This window comes from Rhinolophus sinicus, linkage group LG04 (genome assembly GCF_036562045.2).
Source record: "Rhinolophus sinicus isolate RSC01 linkage group LG04, ASM3656204v1, whole genome shotgun sequence".
NCBI classification, from domain to species: domain Eukaryota; kingdom Metazoa; phylum Chordata; class Mammalia; order Chiroptera; family Rhinolophidae; genus Rhinolophus; species Rhinolophus sinicus.
The window spans coordinates 14483767-14498438 of NC_133754.1; the positions used below are offsets into that span (position 1 = coordinate 14483767).

The 14672-nt window shown below is 35.2% G+C and overlaps 1 protein-coding gene across 1 annotated transcript in view; it reads right to left on the minus strand.

The window, feature by feature from the left end:
* Window positions 1-14672, minus strand: part of DIAPH3 (diaphanous related formin 3) — a 438451-nt gene that overhangs the window by 267744 nt on the left and 156035 nt on the right. The window contains exons 14-17 of the mRNA XM_074329349.1: window positions 14465-14529; window positions 8084-8188; window positions 4476-4799; window positions 3648-3762 (exon numbers count right to left, since the gene is read on the minus strand). Coding sequence (XP_074185450.1) covers window positions 3648-3762; window positions 4476-4799; window positions 8084-8188; window positions 14465-14529 — 609 coding nt within the window. The remainder of the gene's footprint in view (window positions 1-3647; window positions 3763-4475; window positions 4800-8083; window positions 8189-14464; window positions 14530-14672) is intronic.

Here is a 14672-nt window from a genome sequence, read left to right on the forward strand (position 1 = left end):
TTTTCATAAGAACTTAAAATACGGAAAGCTAAGATGTATCCCCAAAATGTAGAACTGAGAGATGCAGAGAAACCACAGAGATATATTTAAATAGCAAAATAAGGCATAACAACATAATTGAGCTGAATCAGGAAAAAAATGATTTCACAGGAAAAGTCTTAGAGAGAGGTTCCTGTAAGTCCTTAAGCTATGGACACAAGGCACTTTCCTATTGAAGCAATGTTATAAATGTCACGGGGAGATTAGCTGAAAACAAAATAAGTAAAATCAAAATGAAAAATGAAGAGATATAATGAAAAGCAACGTGAGTTCAGAGGAAATGTCCAAGATCTTACCAAGAATATCTAGCTATGCCTCTGAAGAAGCGGGACAGGGTGGTACAGTAGAGAGTCAGAATTGTTTTGCAGGAGAAAAACATCTGCAAAGATGTGTTAGAGCTTAAACAGGGTATCATGAAAATGGCCCAGCTTAGGGACTGGCATACCACAGGTGTGTTCTGTAGGTATGATGAGTCCCTCTTCCATTTCCAACTCTCAGGGTATGAGACCTCTAAAACTCAATCATGGTAACCTAAAAGCCCCAGAAACCTAAATCAGTGCCTTCTGTAAGAAAAAAAAGCCACTCTTGGTAACAAAAAATAAAGAATGTGTGAGAGAAAATTTCAACGTTCCCTTTAAGTGACTGGATTCAGTTTCTTTTTTCTTTCTACCGATTTCAAATGCTTAGGTAGCACAGAGGATGGCCATGTATCATTTTAAATACCTAAGAAGGAACATGCACCTTTGTAATCAGAATAGCCCTAGTTCTAGTTCTTGTTCTTGTTTCTGTTACTCTTTCTCCTCCTCTTCCTCCTCTTCCTCTTTCACTTCTTCTTTTTAATAAATTTATACCCCCTTCACCTATTTTCCCACCCCCAACAATGTTCGCCTCTAGCAACCACGAATCTGTGTCCATGAGATTGGGTCTTGTTTGTTCTTTTTTTGGATTCCACATATAAGAGGTCATATTATTTCACCTAACGCAATGCCTTGACGTCCATCCATGTTGTCACAAGTGCCCTAGCTCTTAGTCACAAGAGTTATTGAAAACAACCCCAATAGACCAATTTCTCTAAAAACTCTCGATTCTTTGGTAATCTGAATCCTTTGTCCTTCCCTGCCAAGTTGTGAAGCAAACCCATGATGAAAATGGGTCAGCAGCCAATTCCTCTGCACCCCACTTGCTTGGGAGTGGTGAGCAACTGTATTTCCACCTTGCACTGAACCATAAAGAAGTGACGAGCTTTCATTTTAAATTCTGAAGAATTTACAAAATTGATTCAAACAAAGTAAACATTAGTGACATGGGCAACAAGTAAATGCACACATTGAGACCTAATGCCTCAGCAGCCAGGCCATGAACGCAATGACCATAGGAGCCACCTGTTCGCTCCACCGGCCCGATTCTTGTCTAAGCTTTGCAGACACCTTTCTCCTGCTTTCCTTTCTGATCTTTCCTAGAAAATCTCTCTACAAAACCCTGCTTTCTGAAAGCAGACTTTTCTAATAAAATAATTCACTACCAGTCATGCCAAAAACCACTCTCAATTGAGGCACCTCAAATAATGCTTTCTAGGAATTATTCTTCAAATTCCAGACCAAAACAGTCACCTCCACAACTCGTCTCCTGCTGGCATAGGGAAATGTTAGCCTTGCGCAGGGCGACAACCCTGGGCTTACCCATCTTTTCTGTTCTCCATGCAAATATCACTTAGTGTCACAGAAAAGAGAGAGTAGCAACTGTGGCGAGAAAATAGAAGTCATCGGCCTCTGCCAGCCTCTAAGTCAAATGCAAGAGATTCGGGGCAGAGGGGAGGCACGTGCACAGGCAGAGAGGCATGCAAGTATGGAGCATTTGGAAATGATCATTTCCTCACCTTAACCTTTAAGACTAGTGTTAGATTGAGCAAATACATTGGTTTTTTTCCTAACCTTGAATCTCAAGGCTAAAGTTAGATGACTTAAAAATTTTTTAAAGGTCCAATTATTTCATTTAGGGCTAACACTACAGCTAAATTGAAGACATGCTAACAAGTTTCCCTTTTGAGCCTCATTAATTAAGAAAGTAATCAGAGTAAAGGGGGGCGGGAGAGAGAGTAGCTGGATGGAAGTATTACTTAAATAGCTGCCAGGTACCTCCATTTCCACTGACTAGGAAAGCAAAGGGAAAACTAATCAATGCCAGATTATGAAATCTGAAATTCTGAAGTGTTTTACATGTAAATACACATTTAAACTGCCATATATTTTCCTTGATTGCCCGAAGAGTACACTAATCTTATTCAAAAAAATTTTTGATTCTCCATAATCAGAAGGTAAAATTAAGATCTGCTTACTTCACAAGTTTTACCAGGGTAAGTCTGGTAAGAAAATTCCCCATTTTCAAAGATCAAAATATATCATTTTTACTATTTTAGTCAAGACCAACACTGTTCTATAATATTGAAAGACAACTATGATTTTTTAAAAATGTATTTTCCAGATAAACAAACAAAACGACAAACGTTGCTCAAAATAGGCATTGGATTTACCAAAATTCTACGAAGCTACCTTAATTTGCAATCATCTTTCAGTATTTCTAACTTGCAACTATTTCTTAGAAAGAGTTTACAATTTATAATTATATTTTTGAAAACATTTCAGAGGAATGCAAATGATTTTTTGATATCTGCCAATACCCCTAGTTGCTGTACCAACCAAGTTAAGTCAGATATATAAAGCATTTAGCATGGTGCTTAGTACACAGTAGGCATTTTAAGAAACCAATTCTCTCTCTACATGCCTTCCCATCTCCATCCAGCATAATCACTCTGCTCCAGCTCTTTCTGTGCTCAAGGAGCCCAGTAACATAAGTGGCTAAAGTCTACGGTGAAAAGGGTTCCTTTTTGAAAATTAAAAGGTAATCACTTATCTATGACAGAACATGAAAGTGATAACATAACACTTAAAATTTAACAGCATGAAAGTGGATGAAATAAAGTTAATTGTCGACAAGAGTAATCTTTAAATATATATTTTTAAAAAAAATCACACTGAACAGATAAAAGCTATCACAAAACAATTTGAAAAATAAATTCCATTACTTTTAATAAAAAACTAATATATGTATCCTACTAATATACTTCTGTTCCAAGCTAACATTCAAGATACTCTATAAAATTGGTATTTCTATTCCATGTGACTCATATTAATTAAACTATGTGACAGTCACTGTAATATTAAAGGGTGGTGAAATTCTGACTAGAGAAGTCTCACATTTTGTTTTTGTTTTACTATTTCTCTTCGACAAATAGGAACTCTCGTGCCAAAATTCTCTCTGAAAACATCCTCCTTCATAAAAATCTAATTTAAAACCTCTTCAAAAAAGGTATTATATAGAAAATTTAAACTTTGTATTAATTAGTCATTTGCATTTTTAAAATTGCTCATTTGATACTGTAAATAAAATTCTCTTTTTAAACATTTCATTTTATTAGATCATTTATTCATTTATTTACTCATTAATAAAGTAAATATATGTATAGGACTCTTAAAATAATGCTTTCTAGCGGTTAACATATAAAAAGAGGCAGTGTCAGAATACTAAAATGAACAAGATGTTAAACTTACCTTTTTGTTGACAACAAAATGTATTTTCAAGCTTACAGAGCAAATCCACATTTTCATACTTATTTTCATTTGCTTTTATCCAGAAACAATTTTCAGTCATTTCATGAGGTTGGATCTGCAATCAGAGAGAAGACTGATTCACAAATAGTTGGGTGTTTCATCTGTCCCAGCCCAATCGCCACGTTCAGACCCAGCGTCCCAGAGCTGCCAGCCAATGTTTATGAAGTATTCCCCATAAGATTTTTCTCCAAATCGTGTTCAGTGAAATATTAATTCTGCAGGAAGTTAAGCTTTTATCAGGGAAAAAGTTGGGGACTGAAGGTGAATAAAATGAAGTTTGTTTCCTCTCAATGATGCTTCCCAGAGTTTTTAATAATGCTCATGTACACTGTGATTCTTCAAGGGAAGGATCCATTACACAGTATATCCAATGGCTACAGACCAGAAAACCGTGTTTCTGCAGGATTCAGAATGGCTGTGTCCTAGCTATCCGCTTCTGACGAGTAGCATTACTTTTCCCAATGGCTACCGACATAGAGAAGTTCCTAGGAACACTGACTTATTTCACTTTTGAGAAACACTTCATACATTTAGGTTTCAGGCATGACCATGATGAATTATCAATTTAATTATAAATCAGATCCCACTATAACAACTAACACTGACTCCCACCAAATTTTATAAACCAGAAAACCCTTTGAAAAATAATACCTGTTTATTTAACGTCACTTTGGTTAGAGTTCCCATTGGAAATTGTATATAAGTAAAAACAAAATTAAATTTTAATCTAAGTAACAGTATGCTTTCTTCCATGTTTTGCTGTTTTACCTTTAACCAGTTCAATCTTCTCATGCTAGTTTCAGGTTTAAATTCTTTCTTTGGTTTTAACCCAAATGGTAGGGTAGGTGGAGGAGAGTTTTGTCCACTGAGAAACCCCAGGGGAGGTGGAGGAGGCACAGAACCACTAAATGCCATTGGCATCCCTGGAAGTGGAGGAGGAGGTGGTGGGGGTGGAGGAGGGGGCGGTGGGGGAGGAGGGGACGCGCCTCCACAAGAGGGCAGTGGTGCAGGAGGAGGAAGTGCTGGCTGGATGGCTTCATTTTCTTTTGACAGTAGCAAAGAGGCTTTTACATCAGCTGGCAAGTCACCAAACTAGAGAGAAAACAAAAATAAGAAACATTACAAAGAACACTCTACAGAACACATAAAACTACACTTTCCTCAAAAGCAAGGTATTATTTTAAACCAAAAATAACTGAATATCAGTAATTTCATGTGGTTTGACCAGAAAATAAAATTTCAGTGAAGTCTACTCCCAGTTTAAGAATTGCAGCTTTTGTTTTCATAAAAATGTAACTGACAGAAATATTATTCCCCATTTTGAGGTAGTTATGACCACCGGGTAGAGATGTCCAGGAGGGAAGTGGGTACATAGGTCTAGAAGATTTGAAAATCAGAAGTTTCTAGGTGACAACTAAGCCATGGAAGTAGAAAAGTTCATCCAGAGTATGTACAGACTCTGTAGCATGAGGAAAGGTCTATGTGCAGAATTCTATGGAACACCAGCATTTAAAACAGAAGTAAATAAATAAACAGTGGAATGATAATAATGATGATAATAATAGTAATAAAGATCCAGAAGAAGAGAATTACATAGTATTGCAACATCATGCCTTTGCCCTTGAGAAAAAAAAAAAAAATCTAAAATTCTTAGGAGGACCTACAAAGGCATGTCATGATCTGGTCCCTGTGACCTGGTCTTTCAAGTGACTTTCTTATACAATTCCATGCATGTGCTAACCTCATACCAATTTCAGGGCCCTGGCACATGCTATTACATGTATATATACATATACACACACACACACACACACACACACACACACACACACACACGAGGGTGCCAAAAAAAATGTATATACATTTTAGAAAAGGAAAACTGTACTAAAATTGTAATATTCAATATATACCAATAACAAAAGATGAATACTGATGTCATGTTGGACTTCTGCAATTACAAGAGGTACTCAAAGTGGTTACCATCAGTATCCAGATACTTCTGATTACGGTGAACTACTGCTGGAGCAACGTTGACCAAAGTGTCCACTTGTATACATTTTTTTGGTAACTCGGGTATATAATATGTACACACACACATATACATACATACATACACATTTATATAAACTACTTTGCAAACGGTGGGCATTTAATAAATGTTAATAAATCATTTTAAAAGTTTTATGGCACATTTATGAAAAACAGATCATGTATAAAAGACTAAAATTAACCTCTGAGATCAGCACAAAGAAAAAGTATCATGAAGGAAATTGAAAGCACAAATCAAAGAACATGCCTTATTGAAAACATTAACTATAAAGAACAAGCAGATCGGTGCTACGCTGGGTTGATATGAGCGTGGACAGTACTGCCCTCTGAATGTTAAGAATGTATGTATATTATATTCACAGCCAATATACACTTTATAGTTAACTATTAATGTCTTAAAACAAAGCTATGGTTGGATTTCTAGACTAGTTTATCTGATATAGTATGGTTGATTTGAATCTATTGTTCCTGCGGCCAGACACCATTATATCCTCAGCATCTAACAATGCTTGGTTGTTAAGTGACTAAATGAAGGAAATCACAGATAATAAACATATTTTATCCATAGCTTTCATAGTCAGCCTAGCTTTGATCAAAGAGAAGTATCTTAAGACAAATGCACAGATTTCATGAGAAACACACACTAATTAACCCAAAGACAGAAATAGCCAGCTGTTCTTAAAAAATGAACATGGTATCCAATATTAAGTCTCTTATTCCAGGCTTTCTTCTGACAGTATTAACACAGGTCATCCCGGTCCACAATTTAAAACAACATAGGAGGAAGTGGATACTAAACTCATATGGGGGGATCATTGCATAAATTATATAAATGTCTAACCACTATGTTGTACACCTGAAAGTAACACAAAATATTGAATTGCAACCATAACTGGAAAAAATAATTTAAAAATAATAAAACATAACGAGGTTCCTTGATTTAATCTGTTTTCGAACTGTAAATTTATTCCCATTTTATATAAAAGTACATGCAGTAATAATGTATTCAAAGATGCTGGATATGTTTTTTTATAAACTAGAATTTCTTAGAGTAGATTTACAAGTTACCCTTCAACTGGGAAAAATTAAAAAGAAAAAGAAAGTCTTTAAATTTATATTAGCCCAGACCAGGAAAAACTTGTCATAAATATTTCAGCCAGTGTCTATAACTCAAACTGAAATATAAAACACAGTCAAATGTTTCTTTTAATCTGGAAGACAAGGAGTCACCCGGGAAAGATGAAAAAGTTCAATAAATTGTTGTACTTTCTTTGCGTGCACTAAAGAAAGATCATTGAGAATAATTTACCTGTAGATAAGAGCTTTTAATTCTTTTCCAAAATTCAACACTAACAGATAGCTATCTCTTAGAATATCCTCAGATAGCCGCTGTAACAAAACTATCCACTAAGTATTTAAAGAAAAAGTGCCGATGATGTAGGAGACAGTATACCAATATACGAAATAGTATACCTGAGACTATTTCAACATAAGCATAAATTAGGTTAAAAGGAAAATAGCAAAACTATACATACTGCTCATCATCCTATATGTAAATCTACATGAAGAAATTTTGCTATGAATATTTTCCCTCCGTACTTTCATCCATTTAAAATATGTAGATGATGTATTCCTTGCTATCTAAATGCTGTATGTGTAGAGGGTTATGTGAGCTATCTGCTTCATAATCCAGATTTGCTCTCTTTTTTGTCATGTTGTAAATCTGTTTACTTTTGGAAATTGAAAAATTATCAGAAAATGTTCTCATTCAGCTAGAGGTTATCTTTCACTGCAAAGTATCCATAGGTTGAAGGTTTTGAAAAATAAATAGCTTGAGCAATAATTTCCTGTAGTAGGATCAAGATCAGTGATGAATGACAAATCTAAGATGAAAAGACTTTCTTACCCTTTGTGCTTAATTACTTAGGTAATGTGACATTATGAACAAAACCCAAATGAAACATAAGGGAGCAGGTTGGTTAGTAAAAGTTTACGCATTCTTAAAAATGCAAATAGAAAAAAAAGGGGTAAAACAAATTTTTTAAATGAACATAGAATACACATATAAACAATATTATGAAAACATACAAGTGAAATTAAAGTTTAAATTTTTGTGTGTGTTTGTTTTTTAAGGAGGGTTCAGCTCACAGTGGCCCATGCAGGGATTGAACTGGCAACCTTGGTGTTATCAGCACCACACTCCAATCAACTGAGCTAAACAACCACCCAAAGATTAAACATTTTGATGCCATGAAGATATGGCATAACCTTCACTCCCGTGGTCATCTTTCAATACACAAATTCACTCTGGATAGATGGTATTTTACCTGAGATTTAAAAGCTTGTAACTCTGCTTGAAGCTCATTAATCTTTGCCTCTTTTTTCTGCAATTGAGCCTGAGATTCTTGGTGGTCAGTAAACTCTTTTTCAAACTGAAAAAAAAAAAAAAGAGAGAGAGAGAGTGAGTGTGAGAGAGAGAGAGAGAGAGAGAGAGGAGCGATGGAAATGAAAAGCATTATTCTTCATAGAGAAATATGACTCTAATGATCTGTCAGTAGAACATAAACTTTTATGAAAAGAGTGGCAGATTTTTGCTAAGTCACCTTTCACTAGGTCCCACCAAAATCATTTGCAAGGGAGCAGACAAAGCCAGAGATGGAGACTGTGACCTTCTCTCAACAGAGGAAAATGACCCATAGATATCTGCAACCCTGGCATTTTTTTTTAAAGTCTCTCAATATCATTGTGACTTTGTGTAAAATAATAGACTGCAAAGCATTGTACTGAGTTCCCTGACCCCTAACTGCAAAAATGTATACTCGAAACTTAACTGAAGTTTACCACTATGACTTCAAAGAATCACATTTTACTGTATTTTGTTTATTAATAAATAACTCCATTAGATAAATGCATCTGTTGTTTACTTTTTCCTTCCAATCGCATCATGAGATTTAAGGAGCCTGATGTAGGCCTCTAACGTAACAATTTAAGAGAATAAAGTCTGTCTTATTTCTCATTAATCTGTTGGAGATTAATCTTTGGGAGATTAAAGATAAATTCATCTTTCAAAGTCCCAAGTGCAATACCTTGTGAGAGGAAGGCAAACAGTAAAATCTGGTGAGTCCAAAGAGTTCTCTAACTTACATCATTACTCAGCACAAGTTTCCATCTTGCATTCAAATAGCTTCACCTTACCATCGTCATGACTGAAAACCTCTCCTAACAGAGGTGAATTTCAATAGGGTCCTGTCTCATAACTTAGAAAAAGTATTTGACTCTCTTTCAAAAGAATGGGGGGAGAAAAAGCAATCAGTTAAATAAATAAAAAAAAAGAAAGATAGAAAGAAATGCAACTTAACATACCCTGAGACTTTAAAATACAGCCAAACCTCAAATAGGAAAATAGCAATACAGAACTCAACAGTTTACAAAGGGCTTTACTTATCTTAGTCTGTCCTTAACACAAAGAGCTAGTTACTAGTTCCCCATCATTCAGCTAGTAAGTAAAGATGTGAGATTAAAACCCAGAATTTCTGTCTTCAAAGTCTGAGTTACTTAAATGAAACCACACTAACTTCCTATAATTAATGGTTAGAGAATGCTTTACAGTCTTTTTAAATAGACTTTATTTATAGAGCATTTTTAGGTTCACAGCAAAATTAGACAAAAGGTCCCGAGATTTCTCATAAACCTCCTGCCCTCACACACGTATTGCCTCCCCCATGTTTTAGAGTGCTTAAAGCAGAAAAAAAAAACCAAAACATCTTTGCATTTTATCACAAAAAACTTATGAAATAAGAAATATTATTAAAATTCCCACTACAGGTTAGAAAAGTAAATCTGAGACTTATTATCCTCTCTAAACCTTGTGTTCCTTTATAAAGATAACAGAAACCGCTAGGAAAAAAACCATTCAAATGTCCTTCACCTCTCCCAAGCCATACCAACATGAATTACCTCTCCTCCTACTAGGGCTCTTCCAAAGCCCTCCTACCACTAAATAATTAAAAGGATATTAACCTTAAATCTAATCAAATAATTTATCTGCAAACCACAGTGTGCTTAGGTCTCAAAAAGCCCTCTTGTCACCCAGAGCTTCCCCCAACACACTAAATCAATAGTCTTCACACCTGTTGTATTGTGCACCTCTGTCCTTTTGTCCTTCAGTTTACCCCGTTCACCTAACTAACCTCAGTTTTGCCTCAAAGACAACGTCTCTAAACTTCTCTTAGTCCATATTCACTTTTCTAACCCATTGAACTCCATTCACTTCATTATCCACAACTTAGTTACCATTCGTTTACTCTGAAAACGATGAATTACCAAACTTCAAATGCCCTGCACTGGTCCCAGTCGCATCTTACCTGATTTCTCTACAGCTGTGCTATTCGATAGGGTGGTAGCTAGCCACTAGCCACAGATGGCTATGGAAATTTAAATCTAAGCTTACTAAAATCAAGTAAAATTAAATTTTCAGGTCCTCAGTCACACTGGTCACTTATGAGGACACAATAGGCACACTGGTTGATGGCTACCATGTTGACATGTTGACGAACAAAGATTGTAAAACATTACCACCATCCCAAATTGGACACACCTGCTCTATAACAAAAATACTTACAAATATATGCCTCCATATTCAATCTCCCTACCCTTGTATGCTTCATTACAATACACTCTTCTGGTTCTCCTGCTAACTCCTGACTGCTCTACCAGTTCTTTATGGGTTCCCATTCCTCAATCCCTTAAATGATGCCGTTGTATTGCACTCTTTCCTCACCTTTTGCTGGACTCGTTTCACATTTCTCATAAGATGGTATCTTGTACACGCACATTTCAATCACCATTCATATACTGCCAGCTTCTCATCTGAATTCTAGACTGCACATTAGTCATAAATGTATTTTCAGCTGCTTAATGAATATTTTTCAAGACAAAGAACCCAGTTTTTTTTCAAAATTAATATCATCTTCCCCCTATAAACATTTTGTTTTGAATATTGCTATTCTTTCTAAAGGATGGTTCAAATAACATGACTCCTTTGCTCTTAAACCTTCAGTGGCTTCATTGTAAAGACCACACTCATTAATTTAAAATCTAAGAACCTCCTAGGACCTGGCCCCAAACCATGTATTTCCCATTATACGATAAATACCTAATAGAATGCCTATGATGGCAGAGAGACAGGTACTAGAGATAAAGAGTTGAACAGAATATGTATACATATTCTGGTGGAGAAGTAAAAGCAAACAAATAACCCAAAATCTATAAAAATGACCAGCAATAAAGAAAGAGACTGTGAATGATCCCTGAAGGAAGGATGCTTGACCTCAGGTTTGAAGAACTTGAGTAGTTAGCTGAGAAGTGCAGCTAGCATTTCAAATAGAGGGACTATTATTGAATGGCAAGCAGTCCCTTCGAAGGGGTGCAAAAGGAGGTATGAGAACAAAATGAAGGGACTGAAGCTAGAGAGGTACACAGGAATGAAATTGTTGAAAGGAGTTTTGCAATAAGCCAAAAAGTTGTTTTTTGTTGTTTTCTGTTATTTTCCCTAAAAACCATGAAGAGCTAGTAGAGTATTTATCATAAGAAAATAACATGATCAAATGTGCACTTTGGAAAACTCAACCAGCAAATGTGGAAGATGGACTAAAAGAGAACTACTAGAGGCATGGAAATGAGTTTAGAGGCTACGGAAGTTTCCAAGCAAGAACTGAAGGCCTGACTGAATGACGTTGGAAGACAGAGTAATGGAAAGAAAATGAAGTAACATTTTTTTACAGAGTCCAAAAACGTTAGGGTCTGACTGAAAGAAATGAATGAAGAGAGTGTATGTAAGATGACTACAGTATTCTGTTGCTTTGCAAGCTGGAAACAAAGTGTAATAATTGGGGATGGGAGAGGGAATGAGGATATAAATTGCAGGTGAAAAGACATTTTAAGGGATAAGAAAGAGGGATTTGGTTTATGAAATGTTAAGCTTGAGATACCTATAGGAAATCAAAATGTATGCATACTCCTCCCTAGTATCTCACCTTGCTGCCTCATACTGACCCATCAGGGCCCACACTAGCTCTCACTTCCCTGGGTAAGTTTTTCCTGGCCACCCAAGACTAGATCAATAATCCTTCCTATTGGCTTATACGCCACAAAGGGTTTTCCTACCATAGCAATTATCACACTGTAATATAAAAATATCAAAATGTACTATCACACACATCATAAAACTCACCAATCTGGAAGTTCATTAATGGTGAGAACCTTTTTTTTATTTTATTCATCACCTTTCCAAAGCTAAACATTTATAATTAAACTCAATAAATCTCTGTTGAATGAACTGATGAGCCAATGCCTGTCCGATCTTCCTTTATATGTTGAATAACTATGTCAATATCATATATTAAAGTCCCCCAACCCCCCAGCATCAAAACCTTTGAGAGGTCATTTGCTCTATTCTCCTTTTGATTACTGCTCAGTAAATGTTTACTGCTGCTTAACAAGAAATAAAAATTAAATTAGTCTTATGAGGGTAAGAATGAAGCAGTCTTTTTCACAATACCAACATGTACTTTATTAGAATGAGATTCTGAAGGATAAAGGATTATGTAGGGGAACAAAGATCAAACTATCAGAACAACTGGTCATAATTAGTACATGCTAAGATAATTTCTTAAATTAGCTTGATCATACTGCAACTATATCCATTACTTACCAAACAGAAAAATTTCTAGGTTTTCTCCAATAAAAGGATCAGACGAAATAACTTTGCTTTAAAATTTTGATAATATCAATAGTCAAATTACAGTAGCCTTGGGGATAAAATTAATCTCCATTAAAGATGTACTTTATAAAAACTGATATGATAGCTTTCTTCTCCAAAAAAGAGTTATTAGAGCAATATTACACTTACAAAATTACACGCAAAAATGTCAACACAGTTAAGGTTGAGGCTCTGCTTTATTTCATTCCCTAGGGTAAATGTATTAGTGCATCTGTACAAGAAGGTTGATAATTCAGTATTTTCTATGGACTTTCTGACATTTCTGGTGTTCATTTTTCAAATTTATGCACCAAAATAAAGAATGTACCTAGCAACTATGATAGCTTCCTGCCTAAAGCAAATTATTTACATGTTTCCTTATAAAGCTATCAGAAAGACGTTCTTGCTGAGATATACAAAATGGTATGGCACTTGAAATCTTTTACAGAGCAAACAGTATTTTCTGAAAATATAAAAGACATATAACTTCTGACTAAAGGAGACAACAAACCTTGAACAAGGTCTTTCTTCTATTTACATTTAAAGCTTACAATTTTCAAACAATGTATTGAAAAAGTTATCATGTTTAACACCACTCATATAAACTATACACCCAACAATGGTTATAAAAGCAAATGTGTACTATCTGGGATGCATTCACATCAAGTATTTGAAATTTTCTTACTACTTTCCCATTAAGAGTAAAAGCTCTTACTGAGTTTAGAATATAAAGTCGTGGGGTGAGAGGTCTCCCTACAACACAGACATCTATCAACTGTAACACTTATGACACTTAATTTAAATGATCCATTGTTTCCCCACTAAACTGAGTACTTCAGGGCAATGACAGTATCATATTCAGAGCTGTAATCCTAGCCTGCAGCCAAAGGCCCAAGATATTACTCTCTTACTAAGTGTTTGGTGAACCTCAGAACTTCTTAGCAGGACATTAATAAAATTTTTCATAAGTTACTGCTAACTTACAAAAAAGTGCCTACCATTTGCAGTTACATTTTATCTTAAGTTTATGTAAATGTACAGTTCTCCAAGATTCATTTAGGGCCTGATACAACAATAATGTAGTAAATGTTCATTTAGTGTACACTCACTGAGGTGGTGGTAGTAGTAATTATTATTTCTCCGATGTAAGAAACCAGAGACCTATGTTTTCAATCAGAGTGACTACCTAAAATGTGAAGAAACCAACAGCAACTAAGCCCCCACAAAACAGAGAAAAAGTCTTGTAAAGTACATGCTAAGCAGAGATAAAAACACAAAACAGCACCTTAAAGAAAACTGGGGGATGAATGGATGAGCAATACTACTAGGCTGAAAGCAAGGAAAATGGCGATATCTGATACTTTTGACCTATGAAAATGACAATTTTATATAGTTCAACCTGATCTAGAATGAAGCAACTTTAATCAAAATAACAAGCAATTTAACCTATCTCTTAAAATGTTTAGATATAATTTCAATCTTAAGTGCCTAAATTATATGACTTCTTGAGAAATACATTAATCTTAAAATTCTGACTCTATACATTTTGTTCAATCATTTATTCCTCATTCAAAAAATAAGCTTCTTTTTTAGTTCTTAGACTAGGAATCATTCTAGGTGCAGGGATAGTGAACAAAGCAAACAAAAATTCCTCAAAGTTTCCTCTGAAGGAAGAACTAGACAATACATTCAATGTATACACACATAAACACAAACTATGTAGCATGCCAGGTACGAGAAATACAACAGAAGAAAGGCAAGAAAAGCAGCATACAGAGGGGCAGAGCTGAGAGTCGGACCTAAAATTTTTATACATAACGGTCTAGGTAATCCTCCTTGCAGGAAGGCATTTGTGCAAGTACCTGAAGTGGTAAAGAAAGTGCAAACAACATTTCTGAGGCACAAGCACACTTGCAGTGCTTTACCCCAGTTGTGCAAAGATACTTACTTTCTTACAAAATTCTGATGCTTTCTCTTCAAACTCTTCTACTTTTGCTTGATCTATGCAAATATCTAAAAATGCAATGACAGGAACTTTTAAATTGCAGTACTTCTTAAATTCATTATGACTTTAAAAGTTTAGAAAGCAAACAAAGCATTGAAAAGATTTAGAAATAGTGTCAGTAATAAAATAAGCAAAATGGAGAAACAGTATG